The sequence below is a fragment of the Eretmochelys imbricata genome, chromosome 1, assembly GCF_965152235.1.
Source record: "Eretmochelys imbricata isolate rEreImb1 chromosome 1, rEreImb1.hap1, whole genome shotgun sequence".
Classification (NCBI taxonomy): domain Eukaryota; kingdom Metazoa; phylum Chordata; order Testudines; family Cheloniidae; genus Eretmochelys; species Eretmochelys imbricata.
Genome location: NC_135572.1, coordinates 198,752,309 through 198,779,650, shown reverse-complemented (window position 1 = coordinate 198,779,650; position 27,342 = coordinate 198,752,309). Strand labels below are relative to the sequence as shown.

Here is a 27,342-nt window from a genome sequence, read left to right as displayed (position 1 = left end):
ACTGCATACCACTTCTCCATATATTCAGTTGTTTTGCATATGGACGTCAGTTCAGAGATTATGGATTAGAATAGGGCTAATTCATTTTATAAATTCAAGTTACTGTTGTCTGTTTTTTTAAATTCCTCCCTCACTTAACTAAAATATTTGAGTTGACAGAACTAATACTAAAATAATTCTTTTCAGGATTGCAGCCCAAGGCTGTGTGTCACTGTCTCTTAAAGAATTGGCCTTTTCCCCCAACCTTTAATTTGCTAATTAATATGACCTGGCACTTGTTTTGTAGTCACACATCATATTGAAGTCAGTATGAATGTGCATCAAAAAACTGCAAGATCAAACTCGATAGTAGTGTAGGAAATCCAAAACTTTATTTGAGACAGTTTTCTTAAATTATATTTTGCAAGAGAAGTCTGTAAAGTAAAGTCTGTAGTAAAGACACTGATGGTAAGCTGTGAAACCTAGATCCTAGCAGTCAGGGTGTATTTTTGCATCCTTGGGCTCTACCAAGTTTTTCAAAGGTTCTTCACTTCAAGCTAGAGGAATAAAAAGCCATAAAACTGTGTATAAAATAGCACCTCTTTTAATTAGAGCTTTCTGTGCTGCTACTAACTTAATACTAAACTGCAGCAGGTAAAATCTAATATTAATATACACACACAAATAAATAAAATCTAGCTTTGGCCAGTCATCATCTAAAGCAGCAGTCAGATTTGACTGTAGTCTATCTAGTATATCTGTATATTACTCCCTAGTGAAAGTATGTTTCAATAACTATTCTATAAAAAGAAAAGGAGTACTTGTAGCACCTTAGAGACTAACAAATTTATCTGAGCATAAGCTGTAGCCCACGAAAGCTTATGCTCAAATAAATTTGTTAGTCTCTAAGGTGCCACAAGTACTCCTTTTCTTTTTTGCGAATACAGACTAACATTGCTGTTACTCTGAAACTGCTCTTTCTAAGATCACTATATTTTGAGGGATTGGGAGTGGGAATTCAAACACACAAAAGTTTGTAAGAAACACCATTTATATCTGTCAGTGCACCATTGTCTTTCAAAGAAAGACCGTATTCAACAGAGCTTGACTCAAAATTGTTCAACCCTTCTGACCCTTATTACAATAGCAAATTGGGAGGTGTTAAATGCTCTCAAGATAGGTTTTGTAGGTGAAGTGCTATTGAAAGCCATGACAATAGCGATCCCATCTGGAGCACAACAGTAGGCTCAGCAAGCCCCTAAATCAGCCAAGTATTACGCCTTTCAGTTAAGTATCATTACAAATGTTGTCCAGCAGGGAAGGAAATTCACAGCTTGTTTTCTTTCATCCACTTTGCACTTTCTGTGTAGTGGAAAGGATACATTTTTTAAAAGTGTGCGCGCCCAAAGATTAGTTTTTTTATAATGGTAATAAAACACTCCATTCCTGGCAGATAATTAGTAACTCATCTGTCAGCCTAATGCTTTAAAACTTAGATGGTGTGTCTCACTGCCAAACTATATGTGTGATCCTCTTTAATTTAGTCTGGTTCAACTGTGAAAATGTAAAAATGGCTCCACCTTAATAGGTATTCACTGTTTCACAGTGTGTATTCAAAGTCATGTCTGCTTGCTTACTGACTAGAATAAGTTCTGTCACTACTTCTTGTTAAGATTAGCCCTGCACAGCCAACAAAACAGTAGGGAATGAATTCCGTTATGGCTTATGCCTCATCAAAATTAACAACTAAGTTAAATTTCAAAACCTCTATTGCTGAAGACATATGAGCCAGAATTAAGCCCAGCCTAACTTTCAGATCCCAAGTTGAGCTTGTAGGGCTGACAGTAAAAAACAAAAAAAAACTTCAGCTGTGAAGTGAGAATACGTAAAAATAGAGAAACCATCTGGATCCCCACTATGCAACTTTTTAAAAAGTAATTTTTAAGGGTAGAATTACCCTTCAATGCACAGTGCAGATGTACAGTTTCAAAAAAAGAAAAGGAGTACTAGTGGCACCTTGTCCTCAATGTTTTTCTTTTAGCTAGCTTGTCTATCTGTTAGCAGTATTGTAGTCCTGCTAAAGTTGTTCCTGACTCTGCTTTGTTTCACGCTGTTCCCCAACGTTTCAGCTTGGAAGCCTCTTTTCATATTACTGCTCAGCTGAAGTCACTCAGGCAATATGGGATGGATACCTACAACAAGCAGATCCATTTTTTATTTATTTCTTAATGTTAATCATCCTTGTCAATGCAAAGTGAGTACATAGTTAATAATATGAATTCGTTGGTCTCAGTTTTGTCCGTATTTGGTGTTTGTTTTTACTGACTTAATCCATACTTGTGTTTCTACTATTTTCAGAGATGTTATTTTAGCACAAGAATCGGACAGCAGAGAAGAAATGATAAGTACGTACTGCTCTTGTAATGCTGCTGCTAAAATAATCTTCCCCATTTGCCAGTCTGATTCCATCGCTCCCTCAGCAAATCCCCTCACTCGCGGTTTCTTTTCATAATGTTCCTGATTGTCACCTTCAAATCACTGCATTGTAACACTTTCTGCCTGTATTCTGCTTTCATTTCTTCCTTCATTCCCCTGTCACTTTTTGCATCCTACCCATGCTTTTCTTGCATTTCTCTTTCCTTCTCTCACACTTGGCAGCATGCCTTTCTTCATGTGCTTGAAACAACCTCTCTATTCATGCTCCAGTCCTCTCACTAGCTCTTTCTCTTAGACACTCTATGCACCCATTTTTGTGTATGTTCTTTCCCTCATGTCTTCATTTATATGAATTAGACTGTAGGCTCCTTGGGTAGGGATCTCATCTATTATATTTCTAATGTTGTGTTCACATCAATGAAAATGCAGGTCTATGAACTATTAAACCTAAAAAATAAAATAAAAAAGAAAGTATTTACTTTTTTAATAAATCCAGTAATACACAGTAAAGTTGTTTGGGTTTTTTGCCATATTGGCATACACTGCTGAGTTTCACCCTTTCATCATGATGGACAGATAAGTGTCAAATAGTCACTAAGAGTTTTTGGTGCTTTCCCTGGATCTTCCTGAGCTATCTCTTTACTAGGTGAAGTATTGATTTAGGATTAAACTATAAATTTAGATAGAAATGCTCTAAACATGAGTAATTCTGAGTTGAAGCTCAAACACCTAGCAAATAACATGCATGTGTGTGGTGTTTCTGAGGTTCAGAAACGTTCAAGGGGACAACAGATATTTCCTGCATTTTCTGGCTCCACCAGTCTGTAACTAATGAGATTTGACTAGCAGTCCCATCCCATCACTCAACAATACAGGCAGCTTAAGAAGCCACCGCTATATTCACAAATGTACTGGTAAATGGTACATATTTTGAATATGTAACTTCCAAAACAATTATGTTCCTGAATGAGAGGATAAACTAACATGCAGGTTAGTCAAAAAAATTGTGTTGTGCTTTATTAAAGAAAGTATATTTTACTGTTTGAAAAGGCCACATGCAATGTTTGTTTAAATGTTTTAAGTATTAATTTCCATATGTTGCATGTTACAGGATTCCTAGAAACTTCCCCAGCCAGTTTGGATATAGAAGATATAGAAGACCTTTTCTCTTTGGCACAGTATTATTATAGTAAAACTCCAACTTCTTTCAGAAAGGTAATAGCCAAGCAGTTGAGGAAATTACTTTATAACTTGGTGATTTTTATGAACACTGAGCAATTCAGACAGGCCAAACTGATATAGTAGTTCTCTGGCAGGGATCGGATAGCAATCTTGGATGTAATTTTGAGAAAGTGAGCAGAAAAAGCTATTAAGATGAAGGATAAATAGGGCTCTTTGTATACTGGAAAGTCCTGCACTTCCTACTGTCATAAGTAGTCCCACTGACATCAGTGCAACTAATAACTTGTAACTGGTACTCATTACTTTTGGCTTGCTTGTTGTGCTTTCTTCTGAGCATGGTGTACACATGTTTTGTAGTAGACCAGTAATGGGGATTACCAAAGGGGCAGGATTTCCTTAACACCAACTTCTGTTTGCTGAGATGAAAAAATGTGTTTTTTTTTTAACCATGTTGACACAACTGTAGTGATATAGGGCTGTCAAATTATTATTTGACAAACTTGAATGTAAGGGAAGTCTGGCTGTTTTAATGGTTTTCAGAAATTCTCTGATGGAAAAACTCATGTGACCAAGATATGGCTGACTCTTATTTTTAACTTGTCTATAAAGTCCAACATACACCTGTAACATTGTAGAAGTAACAATCTTAGATTGGAGTCTGATTTTTTTTTTTTAAATTATAATAATTGCAATTAATGTAAAAGGTATTTTGTGTCTTACCATAATAGAACAACAACAGTCTCTTTGGCAGCAGCTTATTGGGACTCAAGGATGACGACACAGACTTGAGCCAAGCTCTCTGTCTAGCAATTTCAGTATCTGAGATTCTTCAAGCAAATCAGCAACAAGGGGTCAGTAACTAGACATACTACATTGCTGTTTTCCAAAAGGAGAGTAGAAATCTTTCATTTTCCCATCTAGCTGAAATATTTTTTTAGGAGCTCAAAATACAAGTTACTGTTTGCTGATTTAGAAATAATTTCGTGCCTTGAGATTCTAGCTCCCTTGTAAAGGATTTCCTGGCCACAGCGCAGCCTTGCTATGACGGGCAATGATACCACCCCACCCTACCCCCGACCCCCCCCAAACAAAAAAAAAATAGTAGGCTTTTCATGGGTGGTGAGGAGCCTAGGGTGGCATTCCCTTAATTTGTTTTCCTGAAATAGGGATGCAGACTTAAAAACAAAACACACACTTGTGTGCGCACACAATATTCCAGTGAAAGATCAACTCTTTACCTGTGACTAAAATACTGCTACAAGAGAATCCTGCCTTTGGGTTGTGAAATGTGAATTTGTGCTAAGGATCTAAGTATTTGTGTATTAGTTTGTAAGACAAATATACTAGCATGCAGAGATTTTACTCTCAGTATTTTAGTATAATACATGGATAATGTTGTAGTTTGATGTAAGCCCATAAGACAGTAAGACAATGTTTTGTCTTTAAAAAGGTACCTGCCTTTTTAATAAGTTTTCTGGCCTCAAGTCAGTAAAGCATTGAACATATGCTTACATCTACCCCTTTTGAGCTAAGCACTTAATCACATGCTTAGCTTTAATTTTATGTTGGTTCTCACTGTGTATTGTGTGCTATTAAGTAGGGTCTGCATTTCTTCCCAATGATGGTTAAAATGATTTCATTGTGTATATAGCACTTGGAGTCTGTTGGAAATGAAAACTGCTATGTTAATGTAAGATCACTGTTGGGGCATTATTGGTGTTATTGCTATACTGCTCTAGCTGGGCACTCCCACACTAAACATAGTTTTTTGATAACTAGTAAGTCACATCAGGAGATCCATCCCTAAAGCATAAGAGTTCTTACTAAAAAGTGGTTTGCATAACAAATACATTTGAATGATGTGACTTTCCCATTAATTATTTTAAACTTCAAATTAGTAAATTGCAACAGGTAAAATGTTTTTCTTTCAGGAAGGAGTAAGGTTCTTTGTAGTGGATTGTCGTCCTGCAGAACAATACAATGCTGGGCATTTATCAACAGCATTTCACCTAGACTCAGACTTGGTTAGTATGCTTTATGTTTTGGACAAGAGCTGTTCTTTAACTTCCTTAGTTAAAACAAAACTGAGAGAGAGATGTCTAGTTCCACAAACCACGGGTTCTCAAATTCTAGCCAATGGAGCACTTGATGGTGGTCTTCAGTTTATACTTCCATGTTTCAGAAGTGAGCTTTTTCTAAAAGTCCTAGGTTTTTGTTTTGTTTTTTTTTAAAGTCTCTACCCAATTTGCCCCAGATATTTTTCCCCCTGAAATGTTATATTGGCAAATAGTATTCCTTAAAACTTAGTGTATATTTTATCTAAAACTAAATGTATATTTACTTTGTTGAGTGTATGCTGGTAGCAGCCATCTTGCTGACAAGTTTAATCTTTTGTGACACCAGTAGAAAGCCAACATAAGCGAAATCCTGGTGTGTCAAAATCTCATCCTGCTTGGATGAGAACTCCAAGTAATTTAGTAGGTGGCACTCTTCTTTGTCAGTACTAAAGCAAGACTACAGTGTGGCTTTACGGGGCACTGTGCTGCTGGGAGATACTGCTGAGTTTGTCCCTTAGTCATTAAAGCTCTCATTGCGCTATGAGGGAAGGTATGTTAGTCTTGGGGCTGAAATGTAAAACTGAGATCCTGTTAACTTCATTGCAGATCCCACTGGAATTTCTGTACAAGTGTGGGTGTGAACTCTTATTACACATTTTTGCCTTCTTGAAATTGTCTCTGCCATTTCATTTGGGTGCCATAACATTATTCGCTTATTGTCCTAAACTGTCTTGTAATGCAGTTGTTTCACCTCAGAGGTCGCTGTTTTTTGTTGCTCAGTGAAGTGAATACCATATATGTAGCTCATAAAGTGCTTTTTGATCATTGATCATTCTGATCACAGAAATGGGCAACAAAAAGATGAAATATAGTGTTGCTATGTGCAAAGTAATGTACATTGGCAAACAGTCCCAACGATACATACAAAAGGATGGGATCTAAATTAGCTGTTACCACTCAAGAAAGAGATCTTGGAATGATCGTGGATAGTTCTTTGAAAACATCTGCTCAGTGTGCAGCAAGAGTCCAAAAAGCTAACAATGTTAGGAACCATTAGGAAAAGGATAGATAATGAAACAGAAAATATCATAATGCCACTATAGAAATCCATGATATGCCCACCCCTTGAATACTGCGTGCAGTTCTGGTCACCCCATCTCAAAAAAGGTATGTTAGAATTGGAAAAAGTACAGAGAAGAGCAACAAAAATTATTAGGGGTATGGAACAGCTTGCATACAAGGAGAGATTAAAAAGACTGGCACTGCTTAGCTTAGAAAAGAGATGACTATGTGGGGATATGATAGTGGCCTCCAAAATCATGAAGGCTGTGGAGAAAGTGAATAGGGAAGTGTTTACCACTTCGCATAGCACAAAAATCAGGGGTCACCTATTATATTTATAGCAGCAAGTTTAAAACAAACATAAGGAAATAAATACTTCACTCAATGCACAGTCAACCTGTGGAACTTTTGGGTTGTTGTGAAGGCCAAAATTATAACTGGGTTCAAAAAAGAATTAGATAAATTAATGGAAGATAGGTCCATCAGTGGCTATTAGCCAAGAGGGTCAGGAACGCAACCCCATTCTCTGGGTGTCCCTAAACCTCTGGCTTCCAGAAGCTGGGACTGGATGACAGAAGATGGATCATTCAATAATTGCCATGTTCGATCATTCCCTAAAGCATCTGGCACTGGCCACTATAGGAAGACAGGATACTAGATGGCCCATTGGTCTGAGCCCCATATGGCCATTCTTACGTTATGAATGAAAGTTTTTATGTCCTTCATTTATATCACTAGTTTTCATGTTTCTGTAGTATTGTTTTAATCATCAGAAGGCAGTTAATACTGAATATTTAAATACAATTATTGTCTGTACAGGTAAGTTCTTTTTGCAAGTGAACCAATATTTATGTAGGAAAGAAACTTACATATTTTCCTATTGATGCATGTGGATAATAACTCGCATTAGCCTTAATGAAATATTTGTGTTCATTGAGGTAGAAATAGGCCCCTTTAACTGTTGCATGTTATAGAATAATATGTTTTATTAATCAAAATTAGGTCCTTCAAACTCCTTCAAAAGGTCTTCCCTTTTCAATATACTGGACATATTAAAATAGTCAGGCATTTAAACGAGAGATAAACTGGGATTAATTGCTGTAATTTTACAGTTGACTGGCTATAATTGCCCTTACTGGAATAAATAAAACAAGCTGTCATATCACTGATGAAAACACATTCAATTAATAAAAATAACCTTTTGCAGTTTTATTTGTGTGTATGCTGGGTACAGTATGGAGGATTTAATGTAAGAAGCAGTATGTCCAAACAATTGCTGATTGAGAATAAAAGCTATTCAGGTAACTTTAATGCACTTTATTCACATGTAACAGGTGAAATACTTTCACAGGGGGAGTAAACATTTGACTCCATGTAATTTGTATATGGCTTTAGTGGCAGGAAGTAGTGGGGTTTAACGAGTAATTAAAAATTACAGCATTTGGCTGTAAGAGGACCCTGGTTCTAATTTGGGTTGAACTACTGACTTGCTGTGTCACCTTGGGCAAGTTGTTAGATCTGTGTGCCTCATTATGAAGTCCAACTAGAAAACTAGATTAAAAAAAAATTTTTTTTTCTCTTAACCTGTTGTGTGAGCTGAATTTTTCTGATGGACTTAATTAAGTCTCCTTTCTTAAGCCCCTGCCCCTTGGGGGTGGCGGGAGTCACTGGATTTGGGAAGTCCACTTTTCTTCCCCTTTTTGACAGGCTGCGCATGTTGTTATTTGTGTGATAAATCTGACCTGTAGTGTATTCTGTTCTGTAGTCTAGAAGCTAACACAGTTCTAGTTTTCGAAGTGTACTAAGAACCTTTCATCCATCTGGCTATCTTAAATTTGTCTGTTTGTTTCAGGAGCTCAGACAGTTATAAGTTGTTACACAACTAGCCCTTCCCTACATCTCTCATCTCCCTGTGGGCAGGTGGCGTATGAGTGCATTCGGTGCAAAGAGCTCCTGGCCCTCAGAGACCATGTACGGGCTTTGGAGACCAGAGTGGCTGAACTGGAGGAGCTCAGGGAGGCAGAGAGGTACATAGATGAGACTTTCTGGGACAAAGCAGAATGGTCCCATCCCCGGTCTGACAGCCTCTGTGCTGTTGAGGAGGATGAAAGTCGCAGGGAAAGAAAGTATCTAACTGGAGCAGAGGGAAACAATCCCATAGTTGGGACCCTCCTTCCAGATGATGATGTGGTATCCTTTCACACTGAGGATACCTCTCCGGGGGAGGGAACTCCAGCTATTCAAAAGAGACAAGTATTAGTAATGGGCGATTCAATCGTTAGAAACAGAGATAGCTGGGTTTGCGATGACTGGGAGAACCGCACGGTGACTTGCCTGCCTGGTTCAATGGTTGCGGATCTGTCGAGACATCTATATAGGCTTATGTGTAGTGCTGGAAAGGAACCGGTGGTCATGGTATATGTAGGTATCCGTGACATAGGGAAGGATAGGAGAGAGGCCCTGGAGGCCAAATTTAGGCTGCTAGGTAAAAGATTGAAGTCCAGGACCTCCATGGTAGCATTCTCTGAGATGCTCCCATTTCTACGTGCAAAGCCAGTTAGACAGGCAGAACTGCAGAGTCTCAATGAGTGGATGAGACGACGGTGTAGGGAGGTGGGGTTTAGATTTATTAGGAACTGGGGAAACTTTTGGGAAAGGGGGAGCCTATACAGGAAGGATGGGCTGCACCTAAACCAAAATGAAACCAGATTGCTGGCACTTAACATTAAAAAGGTCGTAGAGCAGTTTTAAAACTAAGGGCTGGGGGAAAGCCGACAGGTGCGGAGGAGCACATGGTTCGGACATCCCTTAGGGGGTATCTATTAATAGAGAATCTCTATGTCCTAGTGAGGATGAGAGGATGGAAAATGATAAAATACAGGCAGGGTCTGATCAAAAACAGTCAAATAATTCCCATTCAACTACATCGTGTAATGGCAGACACATTTTTAAAGTGATTATATACCAATGCTAGAAGTCTAAATAATAAAATGGGTGAACTAGAGTGCCTGGTTTACATGAGGATATTGATATAATAGGCATCACAGAAACTTGGTAGAATGAGGATAATCAATGGGATACAGTAATACCATGTTACAAAATATATCAGAAAGACAGAACAGGTCGTGTTGGTGCGGGAGTGGAATTATATGTGAAAGAAAACGTAGAATCAAATAAGTAAAAATTGAAAATGAATCAAACTGTACCATAGAATCTCTATGGATAGAAATTCCATGCTCTAATAATAAGAATATAGTGGTAGGGATATATTACCGACCACCTGACCAGGATGGTGATAGTGACTGTGAAATGCTCAGGGAGATTAGAGAGGCTATTAAAATAAAAAACTCATAATAATAATAATTAATAATGGGGGATTTCAGTTATCCCCATATTGACTGGGTACATGTCACCTCAGAACGGGATGCAGAGATAGTTTCTTGACACCTTAAATGACTGCTTCTTGGAGCAGCTGGTCCTGGAACCCACCAGAGGAGAGGCAATTCTTGATTTAGTCCTAAGTGGAGCGCAGGATCTGGTCCAAGAGGTGAATATAGCTGGACCACTTGGTAATAGTGACCATAATATAATTAAATTTTAATATCCCTGTGTCAGGAAAAACACCACAGCAGCCCAACACTGTAGCATTTAATTTCAGAAAGGAGACTTACACAAAAATGAGGAGGTTAGTTGAACAGAAATTAAAGGGTACAGTGCCAACAGTGAAAGCTCTGCAAGCTGCATGGAAACTGTTTAAAGACACCATAATAGAGGCTCAACTTAAATATATACCCCAAATTAAAAAACATAGGAAGGGAACCAAAAAAGAGCCACCATGGCTAAACAACAAAGTAAAAGAAGCAGTGAGAGGCAAAAAGGCATCCTTTAAAAAGTGGAAGTTAAATACTAGTGAGGAAAATAGAAAGAAGCATAAACATTGGCAAATGAAGTGTAAAAATACAATTAGGAAGGCCAAAAAAGAATTTGAGGAACAGTTAGCCAAAGACTCAAAAAAAATTTGCTCTTACTTTTTAAGTACATCAGAAGCAGGAAGCCTGCTAAACTGGACATTCAAGGTGCTAAATGAGCACTCAAGTACGGTAAGGCCATTGCGGAGAAACTAAGTGAATTCTTTGTATTGGTCTTCATGGCTGAGGATATGATGGAGATTCCCAAACCTGAGCCATTCTTTTTAGGTGACAGATCTGAGGAATTGTCCCAGATTTGATGTATCATTAGAGGAGGTTTTGGAACAAATTGATAAATTAAACAGAAATAAGTCACCAGAACCAGATGGTATTCACCCAAGAGTACTGAAGAAACTCAAATGTGAAATTGCAGAACTACTAACTGTAGTCTGTAACCTATCATTTAAATCAGCTTCTATACCAGATGACTGGAGGATAGCTAACGTGATGCCAATTTTTAAAAAGGGCTCCAGAGATGATCCCGGCAATTACAGGCCTGTAAGCCTGACTTCAGTACCGGGCAAACTGGTTGAAAATATAATAAACAACAGTATTGTCAGACATATAGGTGAACATAATTTGTTGAGGAAGAGTCAACATGGTTTTAGTATAGGAAAATCATGCCTCACCAGTCTACTAGAATTCTTTGAGGAGGTCAACAAGCATGTGGACCAAGGGGATCCAGTGAATATAGTATACTTAGATTTTCAGAAGGCCTTTGACAAGGTCCCTCACCAAAGGCTCTTATGCAAAGTAAGCTGCCATGGGATAAGAGGGATGATGCTCTCATGGACTGGTAATTGGTTAAAAGATAGGAAACAAAGGGTAGGAATAATGGTCAGTTTTCAGAATGGAGAGAGGTAAATAGTGGTGTCCCCCAGGGATCTGTTCTGGGACCAGTCCTATTCAGCATATTCATAAATGATCTGGAAAAAGGGTTAAACAGTGAGGTGGCAAAATTTGCAGATGATACAAAATTACTAAAGATAGTTAAAACCCAGGCAGACTGCGAAGAGCTACAAAAGAATCTCTCAAAACTGGGTGATTGGGAAACAAAATGGCAGATGAAATTTAATGTTGATACATGCAAAGTAATGCACATTGGAAAGCATAACCCCAACTGTACATATAAAATGATGGGGTCTAAATTAGCTGTTACCATTCAAGAAAGAGATCTTGGAGTCATTGTGGATAATTCTCTGAAAACATCCACTCAATATGCAGTGGCAGTCAAAAAAGCAAACAGAATGCTGGGAATAATTAAGAAAGGGATAGCTAATAGGAAAGAAAATACCATGTTGCCTCTGTAGAAATCCATGGTATGCCTACATCTTGAATACTGTGTGCAGATGATGTCTCCCCATCTCAAAAAAGATATATTGGAATTGGAAAAGGTTCAGAAAAGAGCAACAAAAATGATTAGGGGTATGGAACAGCTTCTGTATGAGGAGAGATTACTAAAACTAGGACTTTTCAGATTGGAAAAGAGACTGCTAAGGGGAGATATGTTTTGAGGTCTATTAAAATCAAGACTGGTGTAGAGAAAGTAGATAAGGAAGTGTTTACTACTTCTCATAACACAAGAATGAGGGGGTCACCAAATGAAATTAATAGGCAGCAGGTTTAAGACAAATAAAAGGAAGTATTTCGTCACACAACATACAGTCAACCTGTGGAACTCCTTGCCAGAGGATGTTGTGAAGGCCAAGACCATAATAGGTTATAAAAAGAACTAGATAAATTCATGGAGGATAGCTCCATCAATGGCTATTAGCCAGGATGGGCAGGAATGGTGTCCCTAGCTTCTGTTTGCCAGAAGCTGGGAATGAACAACAGGGGATGGATCACTTGATGGATCTTTGGTGTGACCCAGTAGGGCCATTCTTATGTTCCTCTTGTCACATCTCCCTCATCCCTCTCTGCTCTTCCCAGCAGCCCTCAGGTACCAATGTAAAAGCAACTCAGAAATGCCTAAAATAGAGGCCAGCCTCTGTGTCCCATTTGTGTCCTTCTCAAACTCTTATTTTGTGTGTCTTTTTGTACGTCATCCCACAGCTATGGAAAATCCTCCTGATTCCAGCTTGCTACCTAACTGTCTTCTCATTCAAGTCCTCCTTTAAAAAAGACTAATTTTTTCTACTGTGTCAATAAGAATTGAGTTAATAAAAATAGAGTATTCCCTTCTGAGGATTTTACAGAAAGTCTTCTGTGTGTGTCTTAGTTAGATAATATGACCTCTGGGACACAGACTGTCTTTAATTTGTGCCTTGTAGAGTGCTGGGCACACACTGCTTAGTGAATACCAGACAAATGAGAGTCCTGATGCCTTTTTTTGTGTGTGCGCTGACAAGTTGTATGCTAAGAAAATAGTTAACATTCTGTTTATTTTATTCTGTAGATGCTCCAGAACCCATCAGAGTTTGCACAGTCTGTAAAATCCTTGTTAGAAGCACAGAAACAATCCATACAGTCTGGCTCCATAGCTAGTGGGGAGCACCTCTGTTTCATGGGAAGTGGCAGGGAAGAGGAAGACATGTATATGAACATGGTGTTGGCACACTTTTTACAGGTACAACTAGGATATTGGAATTATTGTTTGAACAACTAAAGAATTACGTTCTTTCACACATCAATAAAGAGTGACAAAATAGACTTTCTTTACACATTAACTGTTCTTATAACTACACATGGTTTTGAGCAGTCATTTAATGACCACCAAAATTAGTTGTTCACTTCAACCCAGATCTTGCCTTCCTTAAACAAACCCACAGTAGAGGATCTTGGCATCAGAAAAATTCTGCAAGGGTGCACTGGCACAGTTCTCTCCATATTATTCTATGGGGAGGTAAGATTCATTCTCGCCCTTCTCTCGTGCTCTCTCTCTTTCTTCTCCTCCCCTGGGAAGATGCAGGGATCAGTCCTCCAGATATCTGGGATCCATCAGAGAGCTGGGGACTATGGGTTTGTCTACATTACTTGCTGGATTGACGGGCAGCGATTGATCCAGCAGGGGGTTGATTTATCACGTCTAGTCTAGATGCGATAAATCGATCACCAAGTGCTCTCCCATCGACTCCGGTACTCCACCAGGGCGAGAGGCGCAGGCAGAGTCGATGGGAGAGCGTCAGCCGTCGACTTACCGCAGTGAAGACCCCACGGTAAGTAGATCTAAGTATGTCGAGTTCAGCTACGCTCTGGAGGAAAGTTTAATGCAGTCTGAAGCTGCAGTATCTTGCCTGAGCATTCCCCATAGAAATCCTCCAAAGCTATTGCCACCAGTTCTGTGATTTCACAGCTACCATGGAGCCAGTCTGTAGAGATTCAGATAAGTGATGTGGGTTTTTTGTTTAATGATATGGTTTGGAATAGCATTTAGGGATTATAAATCCCTGTTGCAATAATGCTTCAGAATGGCTGTTACTGTACCCTCTCCAGTTTTCTGTAAAAACTATGCATCATGGGCCTCGCTATGGTCATTCATTCTTTCATTACGTCCTGGCTAAAATTACTGTAATTAACTCGTACTTAATTTTCTTTTAAATTGATTCAGAAGCTGCCACAATTACAAAATTTTACTCCTGTAAAGGTTTCAGAGTAACAGCCGTGTTAGTCTGTATTCGCAAAAAGAAAAGGAGTACTTGTGGCACCTTAGAGACTAACCAATTTATTGAAAGCTCATGCTCAAATAAATTGGTTAGTCTCTAAGGTGCCACAAGTACTCCTTTTCTTTTTACTCCTGTAAAGAACATTTTAATGCCAGCCTTTTGCAGTCTTCCCATGAATTCAATTCAAAGTGTTGCTGATGGCATCTTCAGAAATCAAATTCCAAGGGAAATGAGTTTTCTCCTACATCTCTCCAAAACTATTATAACTGAATACATACTGATCTTAATTTCTTTTGGTGTCTTTGAGGAGTGCCAAATGGAAGACTTTTCCATTAGTCAGATCACTTTAACCATTTTGACTTCCCTTTTATACCAGCTCTTCTTTCTGGATTTTTCCTCCACCTCCTCCCCCATTTGGTGGTGAGTGTGGCTGACTTTTCTAGGCCATCCCTTTTTTTAATGTAGGTATTGTTTTAATTTGTAGAGTGACTTAGATTCTTGAAGATGGATGTACACAAGCTGAGATGTAATAAATATTTTTTTAAAAAAGCTTTTCAGAACCATGCCATTAGCTAAAAATAAAATGATTGGCCTTCATGGAGTCACTTATGCATTGTCATAGCTGTGAAAACCATATATGGTACATACTGGGGCATCACAATGAAGAAGAGAGAGAGCTGACTGCAACTTTGTGATATGGAGGAAAGTCGAAAAGCAAGCAACAGAAATATATATGATCTGGCACTTGCAGCACGCTTCTTTTCAGGATTAGGGCTTGAGTATCCCAAATAGTAAACACTCACACATGCTTAACTTTACTCCATGAGTAGTCCTATTAATTTCAATAAGAGTATTCTAATTATTAAAGGTGAGCACATGTATAAGGCATTAGACCATAACTCTATCACTCTCATTTTTAAAAATAAGACTTCCTTGGTTCAAAGAAACTCCAAATTTATCAAGTAAAGTATGCTAAGCATATGTCATGCCCTTAAGGTAGGGACCTATTTTTCCACCTTAAATTTGAAAATCCATGAGTGTCACAAATATGATTTCCAGTGTTTTTCTTGTTGCAGAAAAACAAGGAATATGTAAGCATTGCCAAAGGAGGATTCATGGGTAAGCTTTTGATTTAATAATGCTTTTTACATTCACTCTTGGCCTGACAAAGCTTTGAATGCGTTTTTTAATGCTGTTGGGATTACTGTTGGTATTTGTTTGGCAACCAGTTAAATGGATGGTAAACATAGTTTATTCACTAGCTTTTTGTCATGTGCTGTTTTTAACACTGTGCAATTGCATGTTCATTGTTAATTAGCTTTACCATTGTCACAGTGTATCCTGAATTCTGAATTAATCATGAATGGCTGGGAAGCTTCCCTCCCAATGCCTTTATCCTCCCTAGTGTTCTTTCTATGTATGTTAAAACAACTACAGTGTTTCCTAATTATACTTGTTAACAGTGCTGTAATTCTTCACTACTTTGTTTTCTTAAAAATCAGTAACTAGGTTCCCAATGCTGCAATTTACAATGCATGGGCAGACCAGAGTTGAAGTCAATGAGGCTCTGCATGAGTGTAGGGATCCACTCATGTTCTAAATGGTAGGATCAGGACCTAATAGCTTCTACTTTGACTAATAGCACTATTTTGACACACACTCCATCTGATCAAAAATTAAGCAGCCAGTTATTTCCTGGTGCTTCTATGTTTTATGTAGTGTTATTTTCCTGTCTTTTATTTCATTACAATAAGTTTGTTTAGAGGCTCTGTAGTATTGAAAGGAGAAAGCAGTAGCAGGAGTAGCATTTGAACTTATTTGCATTTTTGTAAATCATCTAGAGTAAATGTTGACATCAGCAGTCTGAAGTGAGACATGATCAGATGACTCATTCAAATGTGGCTCTGAACTTCTTTTAAAAATGCCCTTTCTAACAGCACTCCAGCAGCACTTAGCAGACATCAATGTGGAAGGACCCGAAAATGGATATGGCCACTGGATTGCTAGTACCTCAGGCTCAAGAAGTAGCATAAACTCCTCTGTTGATGTAAGTGTATTTATAGATCAGGTTGTATATTTGAAAATGACAAGAAGCAGTGATTTTTGTGTGTTCCATAGTGCCTTTCTATTCTATAAACTCAAAGTGCATGTTTTTATTAATTTAGGCCTGATCTTGCAACTGTATGTGTGTGGAGATTCTTGTGCTTGTGTGGCACCTGTGGATATCTGATAGAAGGATCCGAGCCATAATTTTTTGCTCTGTCCAATAGATGTAGATAAGATGGGAAGATGGGTCCTAGATGGCCTAAATCTACCCTTCTCTTACCTCAAGTCTATCCTGCAGAATGTATTGCTACAAATTATAATTGTCCTTAGCTGTATATTTAATTGCAGATTATAACCATCTTTTATCCTGTTGGAAGTAGCCTGAAGTCATCTTGTCTTAGAAGACAGAATCTTCAGAGAAAATCTCACATTGGTTGCATTTCAATAAAATATATGGAATAGCTACCATTCTTAGATCTTCCTCACTTTGGGGTATATAAAATACATAAGGCTGTACATGGGATGATAAGATATCCTTTTGGAATTTCAGGAAACCTTCCCAAAGGTGTAGAAGAACTCAACCAGTTGTTTACCAAGTCAGTGGCTGGTCCTTCCAAAATTGTTTCATAATCCCACATGAGGTCTATTACATATCTAAAGTCACTTATTTCAGAAAGTGAGGTTGTTCAGGTCTAATGGGTTAGTGAAAGCCAGTGGCAACGTGACTCCAGCATGAGGGTGACCAGCCATCTCTAAGAAATGGTGCACTGTGAGGCTAAATTCTCCTTTATACATGCATCTGAGAGATCCATAGGGTATGGAGGTTGTGTTTCCATGGCACCTCTAAATTCCTTTGTTATACCAATAAAATAAAAACCAGCAGGATCTTATTAAAGGGGAAAAGGCAAAATACCACATTTATTGTGAATACAGAAAGAATCATAGTAAGCAGTTAGTTATAGCTATAACATTCCATTCAATCTCATATTTATTCACACATTCATTCATACAAACACACACACAGGTTCCGCAAGGTTGTTATCATAGTTACCAGCCTTAGAGTTGCTCATGCCAAGCCACTGGCCAGGTGGCCTGGACATGAGGAGGGAGCAGGGCCTTGTCAGATGCTCATCTGATGCTCCTGGAAGTTGGTTTGCAGAATCAGAACCCAAAGTTCTCACTTTCTAAAGTCCATTTTTATAGGAATTTCTTCCTATGCCAGTCTATGGGAATTGCTTCATCATGCTGTTGCTGAATCAATCAGCAGATAGCACATTCCTGACGGCTCCGTGCTGCTAGATGTTATCTTGTTCTTTGGTTCTCCCATTCTTGAGGCTGTTGGGTGGATTCCAGTCTGCCCTCTGGGGGTCCTCTGGTTATTTCCACTTGACGCCTTCTTCAGCCGATGGACACTGGATTCTTAGGCTGGCACCTCCCTGATCATTCAGTTATTATCCACACCAAGCATCCATCCACATACATCCTCTATCTCTATTTTAATCACAATTGTTAATACAACAAAAGGGCGGGGAGTCTCTGGGTGCTGTTTCTGTTGTTAGAGTATTGCTTTGAGTCTCTCTCTCTCTGTGAATTGCTTTGAGAACAGACTCTGTCTTAGAATGTACTAACACAATTAGCAGCTTGCAAGTTTCACACATAGAGGGAGAGAAACAGTACCAAAAACCAAGAGACCTCTGAATTAGTAATACCCTGGAATTTAAACTATGGGGAATCAAACTCATTTGTGATTTTAATACAGAACTTCTTTAATATGATCCAACACCTTCCTTACTTGTAATATTCCAAGAAACACATTTCCTGAATCTTCTGTGCCCCTTCTAGTGGTAGGTAGAATATGGCTTTTAATTTTTATATACATTTACATTTTTACATGGTTAGAACTATTTCCTCTCAGTGGAGTTTCAGAGCACAGTTCTAAGTAATGGGGCTTGGTAGCTTATTTTTTAAATGGGCTTTACTTTAGTCCTTTATGGCTGCCATTCTTTTTAAATCCTATTTCTGTGATAAACAATACTAATAGTCTAGAGAACTTTCCTGTAAACAATAGCAAGTGATCATGCTCAGTATGTTGTAGCTTTTCATTCTTAACAAATTACTGATAGTAAAAATGTTGTGTTACAATTAATTCTTAGAGCACTTACATTTACAGGGTGATTCTCCTAATGGTTCAAGTGATGGAAAAGGAGTCAAGTCCTTGGTAAATAAAATGACTGTTGCTTTGAAGACTAAATCTGTGAATGTGAAAGAAAAAGTTATTAGTTTTATTGAAAATACATCAACTCCTGTGGACAGGTGGGTTATTTATATGTGATTATCAGTGATGAATGACTCCCCATTTCAACTGGATGTTTTTGAAAGTATGAAGATTAGACTAAATAATAAGAATCAAGAGAAGATAGCTTTCAGTTTATCAGGCTTTGAGTGTGTTTTATTTGTCTTCTCTTCCTTCCCCCCCCCCCCCCGGGCCCCCTTTTTGGAATTTCCTTCACCAGCATTTGCAAGATATCATTGTCTTAAAGCATGACTAGTTTGCTGGCTCATAATTCCAAGGCTAGTATCTGCACCCCCATCTCTGGATGATAATGCAGCAAACTGCCACTATAATAAATTTATAACAAAGAAACCTGTCTAGTGATAAAGGCATTTAGAATGGGTTTTTCAAAAGCGTTAGTAAGACTCCCATTGACTTCAGTATAAGCAGAGTTAGGGTGAAAATCCCACCCTAAATCTTTATTTTAAACAGTTTTGCTCATTGCACATGCATTTGCTTAAAGGGGAGGAGCTGAAACAAAGAGAAATATAAAAAGTGATTGTCCTGACTTTGTGGCTTGAACACAGAACTAAGATCCATGAACTCCTGGATTCTAAGCACAGTTCTAGCATAGACTTTCCCTTTCAGCTGGAGAGGTTTTCAGAGTCTTGTTTTCCCAACTATAAAATAGGAATATTGATTTCACAATGGGTTCAGTGACAGTTTTCGTTTTAAAGTACATTTAAAGTTGAAGATCTGTTTTCTAAATATTTGTGAATAGGTCTGAATTTGATAGCCTATTTTACAACTCTTCTTTAAATTTACTGTAAGTCTTAATAGTTGCAAGGTTGTGAAAGATGGATGCTATTGAGTGCCTTTTAAAGCACTGAGATATATTTACTTGTTAATGAGGCTCAGGATGGCTGCTGTGGTGAACAGTGGTTCTCAAATCCTCACCTACTTAATTTTTAGTCCAACTAAAAGGGTTGTTTACAGCTTGGTTTCTCTGTTGCAATGATGCAGTTACTACTTACACCATGGTTTAGGGCAGCAGTATCTTGTAATAAAAATACCCTTTTGTTTCTGTTGCACCAAGCATTCAAATAAGACTCATATATAAATCACATCTAATGTAGAAATGCCTCTTTAAAATAATTTCTTCCAAGCTTCCTGTGGTCCCTGGGTAGGTCTGCTGAAATATTGTTGGGTTTGAGGAGATGTAGGGAAAAATTGCTGATACAGAGTACTCATTTTTTTATACTAGGTTTTTTATTTTTTATAATTGTTCTGTCCTCTGCCCCAATTTGCTATAGAATATCTTTCAATCTTTCCTGGCCAGACAGAGCAAGCATGGAGCGGTAAGCCAATGAGTAGACCAATCTGACTAAAAACACCTTTGTCCTTTTGAGCATGACTTCACAATGTTTGTAAGCATTGGTCTCACTGACATCTCTGAAATTCTATATATCAACCTTTTAAAAAGCTATGCTTCGCATCAAACTTAACGTTTTCAAGTGCTATTCTGCAGTCAGGGGAAGAAAAGGGAAATATTTCCAGTGCTTTCTTATTCTCTTGGCTTTTATTCAGTCTTTCAGTTTCCTTCTTCTTTATTTGAAACTTTTTTTTTAAATCTAGTCACTTCAGTTTTGCATTTTGTTAATTATTTGTTGTAGGGAAAAGGGGCAGAAGCCTTTATTTAGCAGGCTTCAGTTTTGAGCTTCAGAAGGAAAGACTTGAGCTTCAAAGGAGACCTATTACAAGCTGTTCAAAAAGTATCTTCAGAGCTCAGGGTGCTCTAAGAGTGTTAAAGTCCTCTTGGAATTTTGTCAGCAAATTTAAAACTACTGCATTCCTAGAGAGACATGGTGGATAAGGCAATATCTTATTGGACCAACTTCTGTTGGTGAGCGAGAAGAGCTTCTGAGCTTTCACAGAGCTCTTCTTCAGGTTAGCTGGAAAGCTTCTCTCTTTCATCAACAGAAGTTGGTAAAAATATTACCTCACCCACATTGTCTCTCTAAAGTCCAGAGATTGACATGTCTACAACAATACTGCGTATTCCGAGCACATTCTTAGCCTGTGGTAATGGAATATGCTGGTCAGAATGAAGATGCTCACACTATGGGAACAGCAAACAGAGCCAGAAAAACAGGCACACCTCTCAACTGTCCCTCATTTCGTTCCCAGAGTTAACTGTGTTCCACACAAATTTAGTATCCCTTCAGTTTTAATGATAAAATTATTGATGTCAGAAATAATCATGAAACTGTGCTTTTAAAAAGTTACTTATGCCAAACGAAGGAATCCATAGCATTTCCTGCACGAAAAATACTTTGGTCTCCCTCATTTTTGGGTCTTTGTCACACATTGCATCCCACATTTGAGTCTTGGCAGGTTGTGCTGTATGGAAGTGGGTGCTGAAAAAGTCATATTTTTTTAAAAATGTCAGTTCTATTTTTAAGGATTTTGATTCACTTTTTTCTAGTAGATTTGTCCATTCTCTGAGAATGGGGGAACATCATGCTGGCTATGCTAGGTCACCCAATATTATTAGAGAAAGGAGATGGTATAGGGTGAGCAAAAACAATAGTTAATGTTAAGGGTATCCTTGTAGTCCTTGGAAGGAAACAGGAATATCCCAGTAAAACTGATACATATGGTTATTTCAGGATTTATAAAGCTACTTTAAAAGAATAAAGATAAAAACCTCTTAGGAAACATTAATATTAAACTATAAAATTGTTTCTTTGCAGCTTTTTAGTGTTGTATGTCAGGTGTTTTATAACTGACAGACCATCCTACCTTTTGTTTGTTATGTAGAAATATTGCTGCATTGAGTATGTACTTGTCCCTTAAAGGAATATTGCTCCCCTACATTCAAACCATCTTTCTTTTTCCATTGGAAAGTTGTACTGACAATATTAACTAGTTAGAACCCAGGATAAATTAATGTACTAAGACTATGCTTTTCTTAAAATTCCAGCTCTGTAGAGTGGAAAAACATTTTTGTCTCATTGGTTCAGTCATGCCAATTTTATCTTAACCTGCAAAATCAGAATGTTTTTGCTAGTAATCAACTGAATGGAATTAGATTAAATGAGATCCCTAACCTGTACCACAAACTGATCTTATATAGTGCCGTTTAATTCCTGTAGAATTCCCCATTTCTAGTTTAATATGGTGCAAAAATTTATATAGTAGGCCTTTCTTTTTTGCTTTGTCTAACCTTCCTCTGTTAATGCAAATATAACCTCTTTTAAACCCTAGCTATGAATTTCAATTAACATTATAATTATATAATCTTATTAAACATAACCTCCTCTTACCAAATCAGTAATCTACAGTATTCTTCCTCATTCTTTTTTCTTAAAATTCCATATGCACAAAAGTCTAGCTAAATAGTAAAATAGAATCACTGCCCTCTTGGATTGTCAGTGTCATCGATGCTTATTGTCTTAAATCACTAATGAGCACATTTTTATATTACTTTTTTTGTATAGCATATTTCTGTTTTTTCTCAATTAACAATTAGTTTTTCCATGTTCTTTCTCATTCAGTAACTTCTAATCAAATAGCCCTAGAAGATATAGCAACTTGTTAGACTTCCATGGATAGATAAATATCAGCTTTCTTCAATATAGTACTAAAGGCACAGGTACCCTCTTGGACCCAGGTCCACAGATGTATATAAATTAGTGTGCATCAATATATTGGCTCAAAACAGGAACAGAGCTTTATAGATGTTTAACTGAAGCAGATTTGTTTCCTTTTTGTATCTACACAGTGTTATCCTTTGGGAAAATCTCTCCAAGAGTGACCCTCTTGCCAGTCCAGCGAACAGTCAAATGTATTTTTTAATATTCTCCATCTTTTCCCTCCACCCCAATTTACAATCCTTCCAGAGCCATACAGCATGTTAAAATGTAATTCAGACAAACACTAGAGTGCTCTGCTGGGTATTTCAGAGCATCTCCTTAAATGTTTTGGATTTTTAGAATGTTTTTGCTGTTCGAGAGAATGGTTAGAAGTTGTATGTAAGATGCAGGACTACCTGCTTTTCAGTTACAATGCTTAAAAGTGTTCAGTCTGGCAAATAACCCCATGATCTGCTTTTACTAATCTGGTGCTTTCTGGGTCACTCCTGGCTTTCTTGCAGTAGACTTTGAGACTGTGGATTCCTCTCTAGTTGCACAGATACGGTCACATTTTGATATTGCATGCTGCTATAGTAAATGTTGTACCATAGGATCTTAAAAGTTTTTTGTTTGTTTTTTTTCCCCTCCTGCCCTCTCCCCATGCCAGACATGTTAGCAGCAGTGACAGATTGGGAAAACCCTACCGTGGTGTAAAACCGGTATTCAGCATTGGAGATGAAGAAGAATATGATACTGGTACAGTAGGAAACTCTATTCTTATTTGAAGTCCCCTTAATTTAGACACATACATAACCTCTTTTCTATTTGACTGTCACAGGGTACCATTGTTGTCTATCATTAACTACAAATTAAATATTTTCAATTAACAAAAATATTTTTAAATAATTATTCTTATTATTAATCAGATTAGAGGGGCTTAATGACCAAGCAAGAACAGGGCCCCATTGTGCTGGGCATTGTACAGACACCGAATAGTAGACATTCTCTACCCTGAAGAGTGGTTCCCCCCCTTTAACTGCCAACTCTGCAAATTCACCTTGAGGATCTGACAGTCAAACTGCATTCTCTTTTTCACTCATTTGTTTTAAATGTCTTGCAAGCCCACATCTGTCATCATTTACACACATGCAACCCTGTTAACCTCCACTGAGGTTAAGCACTTTGACCTGCAGTACCTTTTATTACTGGCAATAATGATCAAGAAGAAAAAAATCCAATTTGATTGTCTGATCCTAGGTTGTCTGCTTGGCTGGCAGTTAGGCTGTGTGTATACTGCTCTGTAGTTTGGACCAGGAGGGTGTGAATAGCAGTGCACACCAGAGTGCTGTGCTGTAACTCCTCTGTGTGGACACTGCAGTCACAAACTAAAAGATTTATAGTTCACATTAATGGCTGTTCAACCAGGACTACATGCTCCTTAGATGTGTACCGACTGTATCACTGATTGTCACTGAGTGCTGCGATCACATAGCTGCCATCAGGATGGGCACAAGCTTTTCCACTGTCAGTTCAGTAAATTCTGTCAGTGTGTTCTTGTCCCCCAGAAAAATCTCTTTCCACACTTATATTTGCAAACTATTTGTGTTTTCTGCCATTTCCATTTGAGGATGTGATGTTACCGACTAGGGTGTATACAATGGATATGATCAGGTAATTTAGGTCCACAGTAAGGCTTTGTCTGTAGTACTTACGTATTTTTTAATAAAAAGTGTTTAACAATTAGCTTTTAGGATTTTTTTAATTTAACATTCTTTTTTAAAACAAATCCTGCAGTATGAGCAAAACCAACATTGCACAAATATATTGTGCTTGTGCAGAAGAACAAAAAAGGTGAAACTATTTTCTGTGCAGTTACATTGTATTTACAGTGGTGTAATTGGGAGCAGAATTTGTCCCATGACTTCTAACTTCAGTGTCCCTTCTTAAAAAATTACCTTTTTAGATGTGGATGTGCATAGCTACAACTCTAAATTGTCTTGAAGGAAACATTCTAACTAGAGCATGCAAAAATAGCTTTGAAAAAGGAGTAATTAAAAGAATGGAGGTGAGAACTCAAATATGGATGCAAGATGATTGAACTTAGTAGATAATGGGTTCCTTGCACTTTTGTGGTTTACACCAAACGTACTATTTGGAATTCTTCAGTGTTCTAATTGGGATATGAAACCGAATTATTTTTATTTTTAATAAGCAATAACATTGTAAACATTGAAGAGCTGACAGATGTTCTGTCTGTGTAAAAGTCCATTTTTCCTCTTCCATATAGATGAAATTGATAGTTCCTCAATGTCGGATGATGACCGAAAAGAGGTAGTCAACATCCACACATGGATAAATAAACCAGATGTGAAGCATCATTTCCCCTGTAATGAAGTGAAAGAAAATGGACACATGTTTCCTAGGTACTAAAGTACTATTTATTCTTAAGAGTATGAAAAAGCTAATGGTGGTGTTAAATTGTGTCTGGATATTGTCTATAATGAACAATAAGTGTCTGAGCCACTAACTAACTAAGAGCTGTAGTATTTATTGTTTGTATTGTCACAGTGCCTGTGAGCCCTAGTCATTGTGCTAGGTGCTGTACAGATATGCTCCTTGACTATTTCTACAGCATGTGTACAGAATTTTACTGCTAAGATTACAATAGAAAGAATAGTACTAATTCTTTTGCAAAACAAGTTGTTTCAGAAAATACTCTCAATAAGTTTCGGGTTTATTTTCAGCATTGGGGCCCCAAACATCCAAGTGTGCCTGCAGTCTGTCCTTGTCAATGTCTGCATAAAAATGTATTTCAGAGGCACTGCTGTCTCTAAATCGGGACACAGTTGCAGTGACCTTTTTATCTGGTCATTAGGAGGTGCTGGAGCATGAGGCGTAGTGCATGTTCCCTTAGCTGCCCCCAAAGAGTGTGACTGTAGGGACCTAACAAACTTGGGCTGTAGTGTAAAGCATGGTGTCCTTTGCTCAAAACACTAAGTTGCTTAAAGTTGTGTTTTGCTCTTATTTAGACAGATGGACAGAAAACTATTTTATATTTTTATTAAAAAGAATCTGGTGGAAGATAAAACTCTAGAATTTGACCAACAATTTGACCAGAGACTGCAGTCAATGTTTCACTGTTGCATTTTTGTCATAGTTCCAAAGAACTATACATTTAAACCACTGGAAAAGTTCAGGAAAAAAACCAGCAAGCTCTTCTAAAAATTTTACCTAGGATGATATTGCCTGAAAGCTGCAAATACTTCTGCATGTACATCGAATACAGGATCAGAACCTCTGTGTTGGCTCCCTGTGAGATGTACATGTTAGCTATTAGTTCCTGAGAGACTGTGCAGTGTCAGTGTTCATTGACAAACTATATGGTTTTGCTTTGTGCTATTAAACATCTGCCATGTTTGACTTCAGAAGTGCTTGCATTTCAGTTCTGAGAGAAGTTTGTAAAGTGTTTAGGAATTCTGAATTAAATATGCGGCATAAATATGAAACTGTTGGAATTTGAAAACTGTGTTAGCTAGCTCACAGTGAGTTATCTTTAGTATTAAACTTTCTGTATATTTGACCCTTACTCCATTTGTTGGTAAATTCTTTCTCTTTTTAAAGTCATCTCTTAGTAACTGCAACACACATGTACTGTTTGAGGGAGATTCCATCACGAAGGGGATTGGCTTACATACAGTCTCGTCAGGCCCTAAACTCGGTAGTTAAAATTACATCCAAGAAGAAACACCCAGAACTAATCACCTTTAAATATGGAAACAGCAGTACTTCGGGCATAGAAATTTTGGCAGTTGAAAGGTAAGACTGTTTCTCAATTATGAACTGATCACAAAACAAAGGGGCTCATCCTGCAAGGTAGAGTGTGCCACTAATTCCTTGGGATATCAGTGGAAATCAGAAGCACTTGGCACTTCCAGAATCAGGCCCAAAGCTAACACTTTGTTTTTAATAGCTGTAATGTCCTGACATGAATCAGGATACACAGCAGATCTACAGTCTCTCTCAAGGAATATTGAGTTTGTGTATTTTAGAAAAAACAATGTACTGATTGTACCCTGATCAGTTTAACAATCTGTAAGATAAGTCATGTAGAAAGAAATGTCTCTCCTCCTCCACCCATACCTCCGTATAAATGCCTCTGAAATACTTTTTAAGTTAGCTTTTTATTTTTGAAATAACTCCTTTTAGTAACCATTTTACTGAAAAGCGTCCTCTTAGTAATGGGTCCAGGTAAGAGGCTATACGTAAGTTTCTATCCTGCTACAAAGGCCCCAAATGTATCATGTGGAAAGGCACCAGACATTCTTCATCACTAAGATTTTGATGTTGGTTTATCACTTTGGGAGAGGGCAGGGAGGGCATAGCCTCCAAAGCAAGAGAAGTATTTTGGGCTTTGTGCTTGCTTCTTTTTTTCACTACAGTTTATAGTTTCTCTTAGATCTTCGTGTGTGTGGAAACTCCAGTATTTAAAGACATTAAGGTGAAGGAATTTTTTTTGTTTTAATAAAGAAGGCTCATGATTAACATACAGACCTTACCTGGTGATGTAAATAATGGATTCCAGATTCTTGTACGTCTGGTTTTCCCAGACATGAAGAGTCTGATCCAAAGTCTATTGACTTCAGTAGACTTGGGATCAGACCCAAAATAATTGTCTTCAGAATAAAATTAACCTAAGGCGATCTGTAAAGTCTGTGTTCTAGAAGACATGCACTTGAGAGTAAATGCGTTAATGAGAGGAGCGACCTTTTTTGTATGGAAAAATGTTCCTTTAAACGTCTAAGTTTTCTCAATGTCAGTATTGATGCATGATTTTGAAAATTATAATCTTTTTTTTAAAAAACTGGTCTTTAGGGGTTGGACAGCTGAGAATTAGTAATATGATATAGAGCCTTAAACCTGAAGATTGCTGGTGCAAATCTATTCTATTCTATATCAGTTCTTATACTGGACTCATCACTTTAGTACAGAGCGCCTTCCACTACTGCATTAAGTAACATGACTAACATATGTCACAGGTTGGTTGTTCTCTCATCCTCTCCCTGAGGGAGAAGCATGTGCAGTGAAGCATCTTGTTTTGGA

General features: G+C 37.8%; 1 protein-coding gene across 2 annotated transcripts in view; it reads left to right on the top strand.

The window, feature by feature from the left end:
• TBC1D23 (TBC1 domain family member 23) overlaps positions 1-27,342 on the top strand; it is a 54,490-nt gene that overhangs the window by 24,810 nt on the left and 2,338 nt on the right. Inside the window, exons 6-18 of one of the 2 annotated variants that reach the window (XM_077821620.1) lie at positions 2,109-2,233; positions 2,338-2,384; positions 3,527-3,630; positions 4,326-4,448; positions 5,529-5,621; positions 13,083-13,253; positions 15,366-15,408; positions 16,227-16,336; positions 18,506-18,648; positions 19,921-19,965; positions 22,910-22,998; positions 24,530-24,665; positions 25,864-26,058. In XM_077821620.1, the coding sequence (XP_077677746.1) occupies positions 2,109-2,233; positions 2,338-2,384; positions 3,527-3,630; positions 4,326-4,448; positions 5,529-5,621; positions 13,083-13,253; positions 15,366-15,408; positions 16,227-16,336; positions 18,506-18,648; positions 19,921-19,965; positions 22,910-22,998; positions 24,530-24,665; positions 25,864-26,058 (1,424 nt within the window). The remainder of the gene's footprint in view (positions 1-2,108; positions 2,234-2,337; positions 2,385-3,526; positions 3,631-4,325; positions 4,449-5,528; positions 5,622-13,082; positions 13,254-15,365; positions 15,409-16,226; positions 16,337-18,505; positions 18,649-19,920; positions 19,966-22,909; positions 22,999-24,529; positions 24,666-25,863; positions 26,059-27,342) is intronic. The other variant, XM_077821626.1, reaches the window with a different exon arrangement.